Source organism: Ziziphus jujuba, chromosome 3 (assembly GCF_031755915.1).
Source record: "Ziziphus jujuba cultivar Dongzao chromosome 3, ASM3175591v1".
Classification (NCBI taxonomy): Eukaryota; Viridiplantae; Streptophyta; class Magnoliopsida; order Rosales; family Rhamnaceae; genus Ziziphus; species Ziziphus jujuba.
The window spans coordinates 11,131,092-11,150,496 of record NC_083381.1 but is presented as its reverse complement, the minus strand read 5'-3'; the positions used below and the strand labels follow the sequence as shown (position 1 = coordinate 11,150,496).

The 19,405-nt window shown below is 33.6% G+C and overlaps 3 protein-coding genes across 5 annotated transcripts; all 3 read left to right on the top strand.

Annotated features, from left to right (window-relative positions):
- Window positions 1-1,350: 1,350 nt before the first annotated feature.
- LOC125423432 (general transcription factor IIH subunit 2) lies at window positions 1,351-6,983 on the top strand. 3 transcript variants are annotated; one of them, XM_048477641.2, is made up of 5 exons: window positions 1,351-1,532; window positions 2,148-2,464; window positions 3,042-3,503; window positions 3,772-4,147; window positions 6,381-6,983. In XM_048477641.2, exons 2-5 carry the CDS (start codon window positions 2,183-2,185, stop codon window positions 6,527-6,529), a joined length of 1,269 nt encoding a protein of 422 aa, XP_048333598.2. In that variant the 5' UTR covers window positions 1,351-1,532; window positions 2,148-2,182; the 3' UTR covers window positions 6,530-6,983. The 3 variants fall into 3 exon arrangements, with proteins under 3 accessions (XP_048333598.2, XP_048333596.2, XP_048333597.2); XM_048477639.2 differs by having other exon boundaries at window positions 1,352-1,532; window positions 2,137-2,464; XM_048477640.2 differs by lacking the exon at window positions 1,351-1,532 and having other exon boundaries at window positions 1,547-2,464.
- Window positions 6,984-7,529: 546 nt separating this feature from the next.
- Window positions 7,530-10,871, top strand: LOC107422243 (IN2-2 protein). Its single transcript, XM_060815910.1, is given in 4 exon segments — window positions 7,530-8,290; window positions 8,474-8,677; window positions 10,700-10,738; window positions 10,740-10,871. Coding segments are annotated over 4 exon segments (588 nt in total). The 5' UTR covers window positions 7,530-8,062; the 3' UTR covers window positions 10,857-10,871.
- Window positions 10,872-14,738: 3,867 nt separating this feature from the next.
- Window positions 14,739-18,552, top strand: LOC107422246 (auxin-induced protein PCNT115). The gene is given in 6 exon segments (XM_048477644.2): window positions 14,739-15,038; window positions 15,203-15,412; window positions 17,183-17,315; window positions 17,318-17,354; window positions 17,495-17,597; window positions 18,254-18,552. Coding segments are annotated over 6 exon segments (843 nt in total). The 5' UTR covers window positions 14,739-14,810; the 3' UTR covers window positions 18,386-18,552.
- The last annotated feature ends 853 nt before the right edge of the window (window positions 18,553-19,405 follow it).

Sequence of the window (19,405 nt, the reverse complement as noted above, 5' to 3'; positions counted from 1 at the left end):
CTTGGGGAGTTAGACTTAAGTGAAACTATTTTTCAATAAAGGGCATGAATTGGGGTGTTTTAAATTCAAAAATCTATATACAATTTGACCAAAGTAGTTTCCCGTTACCCCATAAAAAATAAAAAAAGAAAAAAAAAGGCTATAATTTCCTAATAAAAATAAAATATATATATATATATATATATATATATATATATCTCAAATTAGAAATATCAATTTGGGTCATTATATGGCGATATGATTCGAAAATGATACGGAATAAATAGATTTGGATTATAATCAGGTCAACTCGTTTAACATGATTATTAATCGTGTCATTTTCAAATTGACCTATTTAACTCGAAATTGACCAATTATGACTAATTTATTAAACGTGTTAGTTTCAACCCGACACGATTGTATGTCTATTACAATTCATTTAAATTTAATTTTAAATTATGATTTTACCCGTAATATATTATTTAATAAGTAAAAAATATTATAAATTAAAAAACTTTATAAAAGTAATATTTTATTATTGATTTTTTTAATGATAAATTTTTAAAAGTAATTTTTATTATTAATAGATTAATTTTCAATAAATAAATTAATTTTTAAGTTAACAGGTCAATATTCAGATTAATATGTTAATAGGTCAATACGACCTGTTAAAGTAATCGTGTTAAATATGTTGTATCGGGTTGATCTGTTTATAAACAGATCGGTTTAGTATTTTAGATACCTGACACGATTAATAACTAGATCAGATTAAAATTAAACATTTTTGACACGATTATTAAACAGATCGAAACGAATCCAACATGGGAGCACGAATTGCCACCCCTAGCACTAGCTTACATAAGCAACACAATATATTTATTACAAAGTTTCTTTTGAGAGTCTGAGACTTCTAATTAGTTATAAACTTGGTAGTAAAAAAAAGAAAAAAAAAAACTATAACTTATATCATTTATAAATTAATAAAAGAAACTTATATGATTGATGTGAGACTTTCAAAAAATTAATAATAATAATATTTTATTTTTTGCTAATAAAGTTCTAACCCAACTCACAGACAACATACTGAGACCATCAAAGCTACCACAATATTCAATAATAAAAATACTTTCGTAACAAAAAGAAGGTTACGTCATAAATTCAGGGAATGACGTACATAAATGCTATATAATATGCATACAAAATATTACTAATTTTTTTTTGTAAAAATAAAATATTAGCAAATCCAAAGTAAAAGTATTATTTTTGGTCTCATTTCTTTCTTTTTTTTAATTTTTTTGGGACATTATCAGAAAATATTAGAAAATGATAATAAAAAAGAATTTAAAAAAAAAAATTAGTTGATTTACTAAAATGCCCTTCTTCTTCTTCTTCTTCCTCCTCCATTGCTCTCCTCCTAAATTACCCTAATTCTTCAGAATCAAAGAAAACCAGACCAGAAAACACCAAAATTCTGCATCCAATTAGCGCCCAAGTCTATTGATCACTCCAAGATTCTCCATTTTCGCTCTTCCAAAAGTTTCGACTTAAAAAAGGTTAGTAAAACCTCCAACCCATCTCTCTCTCTCTCTCTCTCTCTCCTTCTCTTCCATGAAAATCATTCCCAAATGGCTTCAGTTCACTTCAATTCAACTTGCCAAATGTATATACAATCATAAATTTCTGTTTATTTTACTTCAATACTTCCATACATCTTTTTTTTTTTTTTTTTTTTTTTTTCTGTTACTGGATATATTGCTTGGGAAATGGTTTCCTGGAATAGACACCCATTTTTCCTCATAACCATTTAAATATATACATACATAGATATAGAATATTTCAACCAAGTGTTTGCTGTCCCCTGCTCATTTTCATCCTCTGAACACTCGCTTTCTCTTCTCTTTCTTTCTCGTGGACTTGAATTCTTGTGACCAATGATTTTTTGGCCATAAAACCGGATTTTTTTTTTTTCAATTTTTCTTTTTTGGGGCGATTCAACTTCAGACAATGCATGGGGTTTGATGATGCTTGATGTTTGATTGAATTTTTTGTGAATTTGGGTGGAGTTTCTGGGTTTGCTTTGTTCATCTTGTTATTTTACTTTCTATTATTTTATGTCTGAGTTTCTGGGATAGTTTTGTCTGATTTTCTAAAAATCAGTGTTCCAAAAGTACTAGATTAGTGAAAAAAAAAGAAAAAAATCTTGATGAACAACGGTGAGGAAAGAAGGTTGAATGGAGGGGCAGAAGAAGATGATGATGATGAAGATGAAGAAAATGGGGGTGGCCTTGAGGCCTGGGAGAGAGCTTATGCTGATGAGAGGTCCTGGGAATCACTACAAGAAGATGAGTCTGGCCTACTTCGACCTATTGATAACACCGCTCTCCAACATGCTCAGTATCGCCGCCGCCTTCGAACAGCTACTACTACCGCTCGAATACAGAAGGGTCTCATCCGTTACCTCTTCATTGTCATTGACCTCTCCAGGGTACATAATTCATCTTGGCTCCGTACCCTTATGAATCATATGAGTTACAATTTTGTTATTTACCAATGTGATTTTTCTCTATACCAATCAATATCTTGAACTCCAGCAACATTGTTGTTTAGTGGGTTTGTTGTGTTTTCTATTATTTTGATCTGTGGTTGATACTGGCGTCTATACCTTTGATTCACATACTGATATTTTTCTTGTTTTTGTGATGGATATTGAAATTTGCTTGGATTTTTGGGTTCCTTATATTCCCCCCCGCAAAAGATCTATGAGATTTTTTTGAAAAGTGGAACTAGTGAAAAACTTTGAAACTGTAAATAAGTAAGCACTTAGAGTATTTTATATCCCTGGGATGTTATGAGCTGAAAGGATTGTGGAACCTGGGGGAATGTCCAACATGTAACAAAGGGCTTGGACCACCAAAATTTTGATTCAAATCTACTTAAAATAGTCGTCAATCGATGATGAAATGATAGATGAACACACATAGAGTTTAAAGTTGAGCAGTTTTTAGATTTTATTCTTTTGATTTCTGCTTAATTCTTCACTTGGTTGCTCTCAATGTTAATAGGGAGCTGCAGAAATGGATTTCCGGCCTAGTCGAATGGCTGTTGTAGCAAAACAAGTTGGGGCTTTTATTAGAGAGTTCTTTGATCAGAATCCACTTAGTCAAGTTGGTTTGGTCACTATTAAAGATGGGGTTTCTCATTGCTTAACAGATCTTGGTGGCAGTCCTGAGTCTCATGTGAAAGCTTTAATGGGTAAACTGGAATGCTCAGGTGACTCCTCGCTTCAGAATGCCCTAGATCTTGTGCATGGATATCTAAATCAAATTCCATCATATGGTGTTCGGGAGGTTCTTATATTATATTCGTCTCTTAGTACTTGTGATCCGGGAGATATAATGGAGACTATCCAGCAATGCAAGAAATCTAAAATAAGGTGTTCAGTTATAGGCCTCACAGCAGAGATTTTTATATGCAAACATCTCTGCCAAGAAACTGGTGGCTCATACTCTGTAGCATTGGATGAGGTGAGCTTAATTAACTAGTGGGTGTGTTACCAATAACCGAAACCATATATATTAGTTTCAAGATTTCTTTGTACAAACTCCACTACTAGACAGAGTTATTGATCGCTGATCACTCCAATGATGGTATTTACTATGAAATAGAATTCTAGATGCAATAGATTTATTTAATGGCTCTTGTGGTGAATATTTCCAAAGTATCTTGTGACATATTTAATAAATTCTCTTAGTTGGGATTGTAAATTTATTTGATTTGTATCTTGTCATGCAGTCACACTTAAAAGAACTAATACTGGAGCATGCACCTCCACCTCCAGCAATAGCAGAATTTGCGATTGCTAATTTGATCAAGATGGGTTTTCCACAAAGAGCTGCAGAGGGCTCTGTGGCAATCTGTTCATGTCACAAGGAGGCAAAGGTTGGAGGAGGCTATACTTGTCCGAGATGCAAGGCACGTGTATGTGAGCTACCTACGGAGTGTCGCATTTGTGGGTTGACCCTCATTTCCTCACCCCATTTGGCCCGATCTTATCATCATCTCTTTCCGATAGTACCATTTGATGAGGTTTCTCTGTCGCTTCTAAATGATCCACATGTCAAATTACCTAAAGCTTGTTTTGGTTGCCAGCAAAGTCTTCTCAATGCCGGTAAGTTGTTTAACAGATTATCAATTCACGTATAGAATGTGGTTAATTATTAATCTTGCTATTGATATAGTTTTTATTTGGCGATTTCCATTAGCTCACTGTTTTGTCTCTCATTACTAGAAAGTAATATGCTGGATGCTGCCACTAAGCAATGGAAATTAGTATCGATATACCACAGAGGAAAAGGATTTGTTTTCTTAGTCCCCCCTATGCACCTAGACAAACAAAACATACATACGTGAGAGGACAATATAAAGTCTACGCCTTAAGTAATATGCACATTACCACTCCTTTGTCTTCTTCAATACATCATATTCAACCAGAAATGATAAATAGAAGTTTCCTGTACTAGTAGCCATTTAGAAGTTGCATTCTAAGTAATATATATTCTCTTTATGAAAAATCTAAATGAATGTTGCAATCCATCTTGAAACTGATGTTGCTCCTTCATAACAATGCATCCTTTAGAGAAAAGTAACATCTATTGTGCGTTCTTTAAACCTGTTTCTAGTTTGTTATTCCTATCCTTTATGAATGCAATAGTCCACCTAAACTGCCATAGCTACAGTGGAGCAAATAAACAACAACTATCAATGAATTCATAGTAAATACTTTATAGTTTAGACGTAATCTAAGAAATAATTGCCCTATTATTTCCAATGATCATATTTAGGGATGTGAACTCTTTAAGTTTTAGGAATTAGAAGATGATCTTTTTTTTTTTTTTTTTTTTAAGAAATGCTATAATGTTTTAGAACTTTATGTATTTTTTTTTTCCTTTTTCTTCTGCAAAAGGGTAAATGGATAGAAAGGGGGAGAAATACAAAATGGGTAAAGAATGTAGGATTATGGACACTGCTATTACCAAAAAAGTGAAATGATAAATTTATGAAAAAAATAATGTCCAAGAATGGAAGAATAGAAGAAACCCCTAAAAAGTACCAAATACTCTACTGCATGGTAAATGAATTAAAGCTTTTCAGAATCTTGTAATTTTTAGTGGTCTATATTGATCCTGCTCCGTGAAAGATATGTTTGGTAAAATGGATAATTCGAAGGAAATAAAGGGATGGAATAATGGGAAGAAGAATGGAGAATGTAATTTTGCTTGGTAGGTTGGAGAGGATGGAGAAGAGAGTTGATGGGTGTGAATTCCTACCAATTCCTTTAAAGCTAATCGTCTTAATAATGGTGGTGTGAAGACTGAAGCAGGACTGGGACAGAGAAAGATGATAAAAAGTAGATAAGAGGAAAAGAGAAAATGGGTTGAAAATAGAAGGGGAGAAGAAACTGACAAAGATTTGGGAAACAGAGAGAGAATCTAAGAGACGTAATATGTAATATTCAATCATTATGTCTTATTATCATGGGTGATTACAAAGATTTCTATTTATAAGTAAACAAACCTGTCCAATAAGGAAACTAAATCAAACCAAATTAATTAAAAATTCTTAAATGGAAATAAACTCTGAACATAACTGAAATTCTTAACTTTATAAAAACTCTCATAAAATCTTATTATTTAATAACTAAATTACTGTTTTGCATCAGGAGGGAGCGTGGGTGGAAGGAAGGACAGTAAACTTTTCATCCTTGTTTGTATTCACCTAATAATCCTAAATTAATTATCCTAGTTGGTAAAAAAACAAGTTTTAGAAATTAATTAACGGTGATATGATAATTTAACAGTACAAAAGTTCTTTTCTTCCATTTTTACCTCCAATACCAAGGAGATATCTACTTTCCTTCATTCTCCATATAACAAGAGGGTTCGACGAAATAAAATTTATTTCCTTTCTACTTCTCACCCTCATACTTTATCCAATCTCCCCATTTTATATAAATTTTTACCAACCTCATGCATTGCTGGTTAATGATGCTGTGTCCTTATTTGTTTGTCAATTCTTTCTCCAGCACTTTCTGGGTATGTATAAATGTGAAATATGAGATTGCTTTTTTTGGGGAGGGGTTGGGGGGTGGGTGTGTGTTTTCCATTATAGATAGAATTGAGTCTTGCTTAAAAATGCTATTGTAAAAGAAAGAGAAAAGTTGATGTCTACCAACATGGAAAAGCTATTTGAGATATTCAAAAAACTGAGGTCATTTACTAGTGATATACGAATTATGTTTACTTTTTCCATTTTATAATCGTTATTTATGTACAAAAGTTTCTTCCCCATTAACATAAATACATGCCATTTCTGGCTTAATTTTCTTTCCCACTGTCTTGCAGGAAATAAACCCAACCTTCGTGTTGCTTGCTCGAACTGCAAGCAGCATTTTTGCCTGGATTGTGACATTTATATTCACGAGAGCTTGCACAACTGCCCGGGTTGTGAGAGTGCCAGGCATTCCAAGCAAGAAACTCCCACTGAAGGGTGATGATCGGATTTTAGACTCCATAATCTGCTGCTGGCACTATCAGAAAAGTGGTGACCTCTCAATAGTTATATGTTTTTAGCCACCGGAATTTCCTATATTGATCGAGACTGATTCATGGATGCTACTGATGCCAAACCAATATGCATAAACAGTTTACTGCTCATCCAAGTACACACTTCCATGGACTTAACATTTGAAGAGTAGGTTAGGTTGATGTTTCCTGGTACACAGATAAATCAGATTTTGTAGTGTTACTTCAACCGCTATGATCAAATCCAGGGTTTATTTTTATTTATTTTTGTTATTATTATTTTTTTGATATACATTGTAATTTATGGAAAATTTTGTTTGAGCTAACTTTTTGACAAAAAGGATGCAAGAGACCCTGTTTGATAAACCAACTTTTTGTACTTTGTAACTGAATAAGGGCATCAAGTATATTAGTTCTGTATTACCATCACTTCTCCATGTGAAGGGATAAGGGGAAGTAATAACTTGTGAAGAAAGCAGATACAGGATGCTAGTTCTGTGGGATTTTTGGTCGGGTTCTGTTTTTTTGTCATGAAAAGATATTTGTTGGATTAGGGAAAGCACTGAGTGAATATCCCACAAAACAAGCATCCCTCATCAGCCATGTTTTTTTGCCTCTGTTTCCTCGAATCATGAATCCCTTCATAACCAATATATATATATATATATATATATATAGACATATCAAAAGAAAGAAAGAAGAAAAAAACAATTGTTATCACAAGATAATGATGAAGAAAAAGTGGTCAAATGTTCTATGTTGATTGGTTGCTATCCCTTTTTCTTAAGTGGATAATTGGTCAAATGTTCTATGTTGATTGGTTTCTTTCCCTTTTTCTTAAGTGGATAAAAATCAAATTAGGAGAGGCAGAGAAAACAAGGATGTTTTTAATGTGTTTATCAATCTCATTGCTGTCTTGCACAAATAATGATTTTCTCTTTGAAAAATGTTATTTGGGGTGATCATTTACTTATATAATTAGCTGTCCTAAAATGGTTTTATTAGATTTTCAGTTTGCAAATTAAACCATAAAAAATAACATTTGCCATTGTGGCATGAGTTTCATGTATACTTATTACCACCAATGATAAATAGTAATTGTTTTGGGATTTCTAATTATTAATAGTATTAAAATTACATTTTGTTAAACATTCTATTAAACTTAAAGTAGTTCTGTTCAATCCAATTTCGTTCAACAAATTAGGATAGTAGAACAAATAAATTGTCAAATGACATATGAATTGCAGATGGTAAAATATTTGTGACCTCGCAGAGAAGATGAAAGTATCCCTTAAAATTTGTAAGAAATAAATCAATTGTACAGTTTTTGTGAAAATTCAGACATTACAACAGGTCTGTTTGATTAGTTGCTCATTAATAAACTTTTGTATCAAAATTGTATACTCATCGTATATATGAGAAACCGCCACACTTGACCGTTGTCCGAAAAGTATAGCTGCAGAGAAACAAAGAATTCGAAAGGAAAAAAACAGAAGGAAAAAATGGCGAAGACAGTAGTGGGAAGGATGAAGCTTGGAACACAAGGTCTGGAGGTATCAGCACAGGGACTTGGCTGCATGAACATGACGGCTTTGTATTTATATGGTCCACCTCCTAAGCCTGAATCCGATATGATCTCTCTCATTCACCATGCTATCGACTCTGGCATCACCTTCTTCGACACTTCTGATGTTTATGGTCCCTTCACCAACGAAATCCTTCTCGGAAAAGTAATCATCCATATATTAGTTTTTATTTATTTATTTTTTTTATTTTCTCAGCTTCCAAACACAGACACACGCGCACACACGCACACACACACACACACACACACATATATATATATATATGTATGTATAAAGTACTTTACGTTCAGTTTCAAGTTTTTGAGTGTGTGAATTGGAAATGGACAGGCTGTCAATGGAGGAGTGAGAGACAAAGTACAAATCGCCACTAAATTCGGCATCACCATAACCGACGGCAACAATATGGGGGTTTCAGGCGATCCTCAGTATGTAAGAGAAGCTTGTGAAGCAAGTCTCAAGAGGCTTGGAGTTGATTGCATCGATCTTTATTATAAGCACCGGATTGACACCCGGGTCCCCATTGAAATCACGGTGTGCTCCATTTCTTTTCTTTGTCTTTCTTTTGCTCAATAGTTCAGTCAACCATAAAGTTCACTTTCTATGAGCTTAACCTTTTCCAATATAAAGTGGTATGAGAGCTTTTATGACCGTGAAGTGAGTTTTTGAGTTTGAAATCTTGTATTCATTTGCAGGTGTTTGATAATAAATTGTGTATTGGCTTGATATACATAGTTGGATCAATTTATTTTTAAATTTTTTAATTTTGAACTTTTGGATGGGCGGTGACTCAATAGTGTTTGTGATTCATGAAGCCTTGTAGTATATTTGCAATCTGAAACCAAACATAAAAAATCAAAATTTACAGTGCTTGTACCGTTTAAAATTTACCCATTTGGTATTGAGTCTCTGATTCAGTTAAATATTTCTGTGTAACTTAATTTGTTGTAGATTTTAGTCATATGTTACTGTTTTTAATTGGAAAATCCAACAAGCTTCATGCACTAATTAAGCTTTAGTTTAGAACTTGAGTTAATAACAGTGTTACAGTTTGAAGGTCCAGGTACTGGTTCTTAGGAAAATAAAGGGTTGTTGACTCAAACAGGACCTATATTGTCATCCCAACAGCTTTATAGCTAGGTTTTGTAATTAGTAAGATGGTTGGTGAAACTTCATTATAATTAATATGCCTCAGAATTTTCTCATTGATGGAACTTAGATTCTATTTTCAGTATTGATTAAGGGAAATTAAAGTAGTGCCAATTGTATTTCTGTTGTTCCTAGATAGCCTCAAGCGAGCCTAAATTGAATAGTTCCTTTCTTCAAATGGATAGCCAAAATGGATGCTTTAATATGTGAAGTCCTGAGTCCTAAACTAGAGGATTGTTATGGCTATTACAAGGGGCTCAACTTTTTTATACAAGTTTTTTTGGTTTCAACATGTTTCTTATCATTTTTGGCAAGTGTTTCTATTGGAGTAACTCTTCTGTTGCTGATCAAATTAAATTTGAATTTGCATTTATCTAATTGGATGATTTTGGTTTTTAGGCTCGTGATTTCAATTATCCAGTTGAAATGATTGTCGTCTGTCTAATGATTGTCGTCTGCCTAATGATTGTCTTCTGCCTTTGGCCAAAAGTTGAAATATGAACAATTCCTTTTGTTAAAAGCAGAGCAGAAAAAGATACAACAACTTAACAAGAGAGGAACAGAGAAAAGAACAATTAAAACCTAGAACATTGTAGACATTTGCACTTATGATTTTGTTAACACTCTGTATAATTTTAATGGATTCATAAGCATTCAAAAAGCCTACTTTGTAACCAACATACTCAAATTCATATTCTGTCAAAAAGAGTACTTGTATCCACGTTAGAGTGTTCTGCATAGTAACAGTTCAAAATGCAACAATCTCCAGCCAGTTTGAGTAAGGAAGCATAAGAACAAGCTTAAGTAGAAAGCTTATGATCAATAAAACTGTGTTTCAGAATTACTTAGTGAAATTTTTCTTTTTTTGAAAACCATTTGCTTTTAAAATATGAGTTACAACAGTTCAACCAACGAATTTAATAAGACCTCTTTGACTTATTTTAGTCTAATAATGATTATGAGAATGAGTTATTTTGGCTGTTTTACATACTCATGCTTAAAAGGTTTGAAAAATTATTGTTTATAAACCCAGTTGTGAATGACCACTAACAGATATTGGGTTTAAGGTTTGCATGCCCAAACATGAAACTATTGAACTTACCACCTTTTTAATCCATATAGCTATCATGAATTCCATACTTACCAAAAAGGTAAAAATAAAAATCTTTGAAATTTATAGGCAAAAAAGAAAGGAGGTTAAAATATTACATTTTAATAAAAAAACTCAAGACTAATAGGTTGACTTTTATACACTTTGATAACAATACTGTAACGGACTTTTACACCATCAATATCTTGGAGGTATATACGTGACTTTTGTAGTTAGCTGTATTGTTTTGCTCATGTCATTTTGAGATAGAAAGTATATATGTTGTTGTGAATTTCCTGATACTTTGCATAAACAAGGTGGGGGAGCTCAAGAAACTAGTTGAAGTGGGTAAAATAAAAATACATTGGTCTATCTGAGGCCTCTGCTGCATCAATAAGAAGAGCTCATGCTGTTCATCCTATAACAGCTGTGCAGTTAAGAGTGGCCGTTGTCGTGAATAGATGCCGAGGATGAAATAATTCCTACCGGGTCATAAAATTTACTATTTGGAAGGGTAAGTAAGTAATTTTATTCGTCTAATTAAAATGATTTTTCCTTAAAATCACTTTTGGAGACTTGAAAGCACTTCTAGAAAACTGTTTAAACACTGTCATAAAACAGATTTTGAGCCTTAAAAAAGCAAAAAGTTGCTTTTCAAAAGTCATGCCAAACAAGATTTTAAGAACAATTTGGATAACAATGACATTTGGTGTTTCAACCTCTACTTTCCTCCCAAATTTATATAAATAAATGAAGTCTAGGTAGCTTTTCATGAGACACTGATGCTATTTTTCTAAACTTTTATCAGGAAGGTTGACAATGGCATTGTTGCATATAATTGTCTAGGAAAAATGTTCCTGTTATAGGAACCTAAGGTTGTCGAGGAAATGCCATGAACTTTCAATGATTAATTAATAACGATGTCAATCAGGCCTCTCTGAATGCCATGAACTTTCAATAAAGCTTTTCAATTTGTGCGGTTTCACATAATGATTAATAATCGTAACAGAGGTTAAGTAATTAAGCCTTTCAATGCCTTAAAAAAAGATGGATGTTTTTTGTAGCATCAATTAGTATCTAAGCAGGCCTAGTTTTGTTCCAACAGATCTCATTTCTTGTATGATCTGTTTGATCTTTGCAACACACAACTCAAAACTCTTTCATTTACTTTGTTATATATGAGAATGTACAGATAGATATTTTGGGCTTTTGTAGGTTAATGCTTTTGTTCCATGTGTTGTCTTGTTGCCTTTTCTTGCAAGCATCAACATTGTTGAGAATTTAGGACTTATTTAAATCTTCTTGTGAAGAGTATAAATTGATAATGGTAAATAAATAAATAAATAAAAGCTGAATATTTGTCTCCAAAAGTAGAAAACAGAAGAGGGCAGGGTTAATGCATTCCAATAATGGAGAAAAACTGGCTTGTTTTGTATGTAGAAAAATCAGAACAAATAATGAAATTTTGATAGCATATACACATTTTAAGAAAATTAAAAGGGCTAAAGATAGAGAAAATCAATTCTATCATATTATAATATGTGTGTTCTGAAATTTAATTTTAGTGCAATCATAAAAGGTATAGAGAGAATATCTCTGTAATAAGCATGAAACAATGCAACAGCAAAAACCATTCTTTTTTCAAAGAATGATCAAATTTGAATCTCAACAACCCTAACGATTAAAAATAAATAAATAAATAAATAGTACAGAGTGATAGAAAGTGGTGCCATTCAGTTGCAATTGTGGTATATAAATAACACTAAATTTATCTTTGCCAACCAAGCTTGAGCTCTATGGCTTACGAGAAAATTTTTTTTTATAAATAATTTTGTAATCTACCAACATAATTAAAAAATAAAAGTTCTCTGTTGTAGTACCAAAGTGACAGCCAATAACCTTCAAACACGTGGCAATCACATGATATGAAAGTCGTGGTTTGACCACACTGGCTTTTAACCAAAAAAGGGCCAAAAATAAAAAATAAAAAAAAAATAAAATCCCAACCAGACCAAACTTAAGCACTAGACGTCGTCGTTAGAGACCAAGAAGCATCAGTTGAGAACGGTATAAACGTCGACGTTTCAGATTTTTTTCCTTTTTTTATTTTTATTTTTATTTTTTCTTTCCTCTCTTTTAGAAACGTGCTACCGTTTACAAAAGGACGTAGGCCACATATCGAAGATACGCTTCGTTTGTCTGCTGCATGCGAGTACCTCGAGAAGGCTCACAAGGTGTTTGATCAAATGTCCAAGGGGAGGGGGACAAAGTCAGCTTTTGCCATTTTGCATGGTAGTCGCTTATCTTGCGGTGTGCTGAATTGGGTACACATGAAGATTTATTGGCTCTTTACTTTCAAATGGAGGAAGAGGGTTTTTGAAGCACATCTTGGTGTTGGGTTAATTCAAATTGGTGAGACTGGTTCGTGGACATATATATAGGTATAGTGGGTGGTTCGGATTTTGGGACGATGGGATTTGTCCTCAATGCCTCTTAGTGGACATGTATGAAAATGAGGTAATATCGTGAAGGTCCCGAAATTCTTTGATAAAAATTGCTAGTCAAGACTCGGTTTCTTGGAATTCAACGTGCATTGGTCAAGTTTGTCATGGGCTTGTCATGGAGGCATTGGATATTTTTTAACAAATGCTTCAAAAAGTCATCAATCAAATTCCATTGCCACATCCACAATCCTCAGCGGGGGTGTGACATCGTTCAAATCAGTGGATGGGAAATTCGTCATGGAGTTGAGTGGAACTTGTTCATTGCTGATTCATTGATTGTTATGTACCCCAGTCAGGGCAAATTGGTTCGAGCATGTTGGTTGTTTGAGAATATGCCTGAGAGGGACATTGTGTTGTGGGAATTCTATCATTTCCTTTCATCGTAAGCAACCTGAAGTACTGGTTTTCTTTAAACAGATGGAGAAAGCTGGTGCTTTTCCAGACAGTATCACATTCAGTGTCTTTACCATCAACTTGTGCCCATTTGAGTCTGATGAAAGAGGGGGAGAGATTGCTTTTTATCATGAGAAATAAATATGGAATGAGCTCAACAATTGAGCCCACCATGGTTGTATGGTGAATTCTTCGCGAAAGGCAGGACTAATCAAATAGGCTTTTGATATCACAGAGGAGGGAATGGAGTTCGGGGCTGGTTCGACTGCGTCGGGGGTATTTCTATGTTCTTGCTGCTTACCTGCCCATCCAAGCACACACTTTCATGGACTTGACTCAGCATTTGAAGTAGCGGTTAGGTTGATGGTTCCTGGTACAGATGTATTAGATTTCCTAGTGTTACTTCAGCTTCAGCCACCATGAACAAAATCCAGGTTTTCTTTTTTCGTTTTTTTGGGTATGCATTGTAGTTTAGGGAAGTTTTTTAAGCCAACTTTTTGACAAAAAAGGACGCAAGACCCCGTTTGATAAATCAACTTTATCTACTTTGTAACCTAATTAAGTCATCAAGTATATTAGTTCTGTGCTACCTTCACTTCTCAATGTGAAGGGATAAAGGAAAGTAATAAATTGTAAAGAAAGCAGATATTTGGTTAGGTATCTGTGGGATATCCGGTTGGGTTTTGGTTTTTGTTATGAAAAGATATTTTTTGGATTAGGGAGCACTTGTAGTGCAAAATGTCACTGAGAGAATATCCCGCAAAACAAGCATCCCTCATTCACAATATAACGATGAAGAAAAAGTGGTCAAATGATATATTTGATTGGTTGCTAGGAAGAGAAAAACAAAAATGCCTTTAAAATACTTATCAACCCCATCGCTATCTCACACAAACTACATTTTCCTCTTTGAAAAATGCTATTTGGGGGGATGAAGGACCATCAAGACCCACATGCTGTTGTTTGATAATTTAATTGGTTGTCCTAACATGGTTCACTTTCCTATACTAGGCTTTTAATATAAAAATTAATACATAACAATTAGTATTTTCCATTTAAGCGTGAGTTCCATTGATGTTTATTAACAGCGATGAAAAATAGTAAAACTCTTTTTCTTTTGGAACTTCTAATTATTAGTAGTACTAAAATTACATTTTATCACATATTGGGTTAACTTAAAAAATAGCTCTGTCCAATCCATTTTTGTTTAACAAATGGAAATAGCCAAGTGAAATAAATTGCCAAATGACATACGGATCGAAATATCTATGGTGACCTTATAGAGAAAGAGAAAGCAATCCTTAAAATTTGTATGAAATAAATAAATTATGAAGTTTGATTGAAAGTTCTGACATTTCAGTAAGTGTCCTTCATAAATTGCTTATTAATTACGTACCTTATCAAAATTTTATATTCATATTCATGTATATATATATATATATATATTTATATATATAGACACACACACACACACACATGATAAGCAGCCACACTTGACAACGAAGAATTCGTAAGGAAGAAGGAAAAAAAAATGGCGAAGACAGTTGTGGGAAGGATGAAGCTTGGAACACAAGGTCTGGAGGTATCAGCACAGGGACTTGGCTGCTTGAGCATGTCGACTTTTTATTTATATGGTCCTCCCCCTAAGCCTGAATCCGATATGATCACTCTCATCCACCATGCCATTAACTCTGGCATCACCTTCTTCGACACCTCAGACGTTTATGGTCCCTTCACCAATGAAACCCTTTTCGCAAAAGTAATCATCCACTATGGCTTTTTTTTTTTTTTTCTTTTTTTTTCTCAGCTTCCAAGCAGACACACACACACACACACACACACACACATATATATATATAGATATATATGATATACTTTACGTCGAGTTTCCAGTTTTTGAGTCTGTGAATTGGAAATGGACAGGCTCTCAGTCTCAATGGAGGAGTAAGAGACAAAGTGCAAATCGCCACTAAATTTGGTATCACCTTCACCAACGGTGACAACATAGGGGTTTCCGGCGATCCTCAGTACGTAAGAGAAGCTTGTGAGGCAAGTCTCAATAGGCTTGGAGTTGATTGCATCGATCTTTATTATCAGCATCGGATTGACACCCGGGTCCCAATTGAAATCACGGTCTGCTTCATTTCTTTTCTGTCTTTTATTTGCGCAATAATTCAGTCAACCCTCAGGTCCACTTGCTATAAACTTAAACTTTTCAAATAAACAGTTGTATGGGAGCTTTGATGACCGTGAGGTGAGTTCTTGATATGTATAGTTGGATTCATTTTTTTTCTTTTTGTTTTTTTTTTTAAATCTTAAAACTTTTGGATAGAGGGTGACTCAACAGGGTTTGTGATTCATGAAGCCCTGTAATATCACTGTGAAACTAAACCGAAAAAATCAAAACTTACACTTCTCGTACCATTTGGAATTTACCTATTTGGTATTGAGTGTCTAATCAGTTAAATTATTTTGTGTAAAAATTGATTTGTCTTGGATTTTAGTCCTATGGTACAGTTTTTAATTAGAAAATCCAACAAACTTCATAAACTAATCAAGCTTTAGTTTAGGAACTTTAGTTAACAAGTGTTAAGAGGGGTCAGGCACCAGTATATAAAAAATTCAATCCCTTTTCTGTTTTCTCAAATTCAATATTCTAAGGTGCTGGTTCTTAGGAAATTAAAGGGTTAAGTTCACTGATACAGAACCTCTTTTGTCCTTTATTGTCATCTCAACAGCTTTATAGGTTTTATAATCAGTAGGATGTGTGGTGAAACTTCATTATAATAGTTCTTACAATTTTCTTATGGATTGGATTTAGTTTCTACTTTTGGTAGTGATAAAGGGAAATTAAATTAGTACCAATTTTACTTCAGTTGTTTCTAAGGTTTTAAGAATTTGATAGCCTCAAGCCTAAACAGAGTACTAAGTCTTCATACAAATGGAGAGCGAAAATGCACGCTTTAATATGTCTACTTCTGAGTCCCAACTAGAGGATTGTTATGGCTATATCTTTTGAAACAAGTTTTTGGTATCTCTCTTTGGTTTCAACATGTTTCTCGTCATGTTTGGTAAGTGTTTCTATTGGAGTAACTATTGTGTTGCAGATCAAATTAAGTTTGAATTTGCATTTATCTAATTGGATAATTTTGGATTTTAGGCTTGTAATTTCCATTATCCAGTTGATGGTTGTTTTCTGGGTTAGCATATCGACATGAGGCTAAAGGTTTCAGTATGAACAATTTTTTGTTCAAAGCAGAGCAAAAGAACATAGGACAACTTAACAATAAAGGGTCAAGGAAAAAAAACCCAAAACATTGAAAATCGTAGGCATTTGCAGTTATGATTTTGTTAGCACTTATCTGCAAATTTTAATGGATTCATAAGCATTCATAAAGCCAACTCTGTAATCAACATAGCCAAAGGCACGTTCTTTGAAAAATGTAGTTGTATCTGCATGGTAATAGTTCAAAATGTAACAATCTCTAGCTAGTTTGAGTACAGAAACATATGAACAAGCTTAAGTAAAAAGCTTATGATCAAGAATAGCTTTGCCACTCAATAAAACTGTGTTTGGAATTAATAGCAAAGCCAAACTCTATTAGCCTGATTTACTTTGTTCATTTTCCATTTTAGGCCAATCCTATAACAAAAGTTACTGCTTGAAGTTACAGAGTTTCCCCGCAATTTTTTTTTTGTTTTTTTAATAGTTACATTATCTTAATTTATCTGGTTATGATTGTCATATGTTTGTCTTTTTTGTTAGAATTCATTTGGCAGCATATTTTCCTTCTCGTTATCATCAGTCATCTGCTTTTATGCTTCATATTTCACATCTTTTGGAAAAAGAAATTTTATTGTTACCTAGAATTTCCCTAATAATATGACATTGTATTTAACAAGGCTGGGGAGCTTAAAAAACTAGTTGAAGAAGGCAAAATAAAATACATTGGTCTATCTAAGGCCTCGGCTGCAACAATAAGACGAGCTCATGTTTTTCATCCTTTAACAGCCGTGCAGTTGGAGTGGTCGTTGTGGTGAGAGATGTGGAGGAAGACATAATTCCTACATGCAGGTGACACTCAGTGGAACTATAAGTAATATATTCCTAAAGTGATGTTGTCGCCTCTAACTGTTTACTCGTACAATGATTTTGAGTTCGAATCCTCACGCTCCAAATTGTTTGTTTGTTTATTTTTTCCTTTACTTTACCAGGGAACTTGGCATTGGCATTGTTGCATACAGTCCTCTAGGAAGAGGGTTTCTGTCAAAAGTACCTAAACTTCTTGACGAAATGCCTAGGGAAGACTATCGGAAGGTAGTGTTGCATATCACTCTGTGCCAAATGACATAGTATATTAATAACTTTCTTACAAAGCAAGCATGGCATACCATGATCATAGTTTTAGTCACTACCAGCCTTATGATCTGCATTTTCTAAAACCTTTCCATATTTTTTTGTTGGCTCAAATTGTTACGGAATTGGGAGAAAAACAAATAGCAACGAAAACAAAGAAAACGAAGAACAAACACAACAATTTACGTGGAAACCCTTGACGGGAAAAACCACGGGAAAGGAGAAGCAAATCCAATATCGAAAGATTGGTACAAAGGTGAGCCAAATTTCCAGATACCCTAAAACCCCCAATGACAGCTGAAAAACCCCAAAAACATAACAATATATATTGTACGGAAGAAACCCTAAAATTGAACAGGTCCATACCGCGGGGGCGCTGCCCCCGCACCCCCGTTGGGCTCAGTGGTGGGCTACGGTCTCGGGCCTATCGGCTTGAGACCTTCGCTTCCACCATAGAGCTTCAAATTTTTCTCCAAAATTAGTTTCACCAAATGGGTCGCACCGCAAGCTTTTCAGATCGGGTCAACAAGAATTCGGGTCACTAACTCTAACACAAATAAAACTTATTCAATTGTGATGCTGAAATGTGTGTGTGTGTGTGTATATACTAATTGCAGTATCTACCAAGGTTCCAACCTGAGAATGCTGAGCAAAACAAAACAATATTCAAGCGGCTAGGTGAAATGGCAGCGACAAAAGGAAGCATAAAGAAAAATATTCCACATGGATTAGGAGAAATAACCAATTAGGTTTTAGAACTATAAAGTTTTTCTATTATCCCACATTCAAAAAGTAGGAGATTTGTGAATTACTTCTCTTACTATATATTAAAGCCTTATTTATTCATTGAAGACACATCTCAACCTCTACAACATTTTTTTACACTAGAATAATTTTCTCATTTTTTATTTTAATATTCAATATAGAGCAAATCTTCTGGCAGTTTATTATTTAGATTTTATTTAGTGTTGGCCCTTAGACCATCTATTATTTAGTTTTAGCTATTTAATTTTGTATTGGTCCTTAAGTTGCCTATTTTATTATCTTTAATTTTTATTATTATTATTATTAGCATTGTTCTTATTTATTTTTTCGTAGTTGATTAAAATCTCTTAATCACTAAGGCATTATAAATTTCTTAATTGTTTGTTTTTTATAATTAAATATAATCATATGATTTTATTTTATTTTTGTAATTGTTATTATTATTATTTTTTCTATTTTTTTCAATCTAGAAGGTGGCACTCTTGCACAATTATAGACACCCGGTGTTGGATTTTATTTTTTTTTCCCTAACAGTTCTATACCCAACAAATGTACATTTTTGTTCATAGACTAACAGTTCCATACCCAACCAATGTACATTTTTGTTCATAGACTAACAGTTCCATACCCAACCAATGTACATTTTTGTTCATAGACTAACAGTTCCATACCCAACCAATGTACATTTTTGTTCATAGACTAACAGTTCCATACCCAACCAATGTATATTTTTGTTCATAGACCAGAAGGAGAACAAGGAGAAGTAAAACAGAGCTGTAGGAATCTGGGATGCTTATGGGAGATCAGTGATATGTAAGATCTTATGGGTATTCGTCTGTTGGTGGCTACTGGTGATTAAATGAAAAATATAATTAGTGTTTTCTTTAAGAAAGAAAAGAAAAGAACAAAAAAAAAAAAAAAAAAAAGGTTTGATAAATTAAAATATGTGTGGGCTGCGTAGAGTGCAAATGGATTGGCCAAAAACACTTTTCATATATATATAT

Excerpts from the sequence above, each read along its gene's own strand:
- LOC125423432 (XM_048477641.2), top strand. The coding sequence starts at position 2,183 with ATGAACAACGGTGAGGAAAGAAGGTTGAATGGAGGGGCAGAAGAAGAT. Across the intron at positions 2,465-3,041 it reads TTGTCATTGACCTCTCCAGG|GGAGCTGCAGAAATGGATTT; the intron begins GTACATAATTCA and ends CAATGTTAATAG. Across the intron at positions 4,148-6,380 it reads GCAAAGTCTTCTCAATGCCG|GAAATAAACCCAACCTTCGT; the intron begins GTAAGTTGTTTA and ends ACTGTCTTGCAG.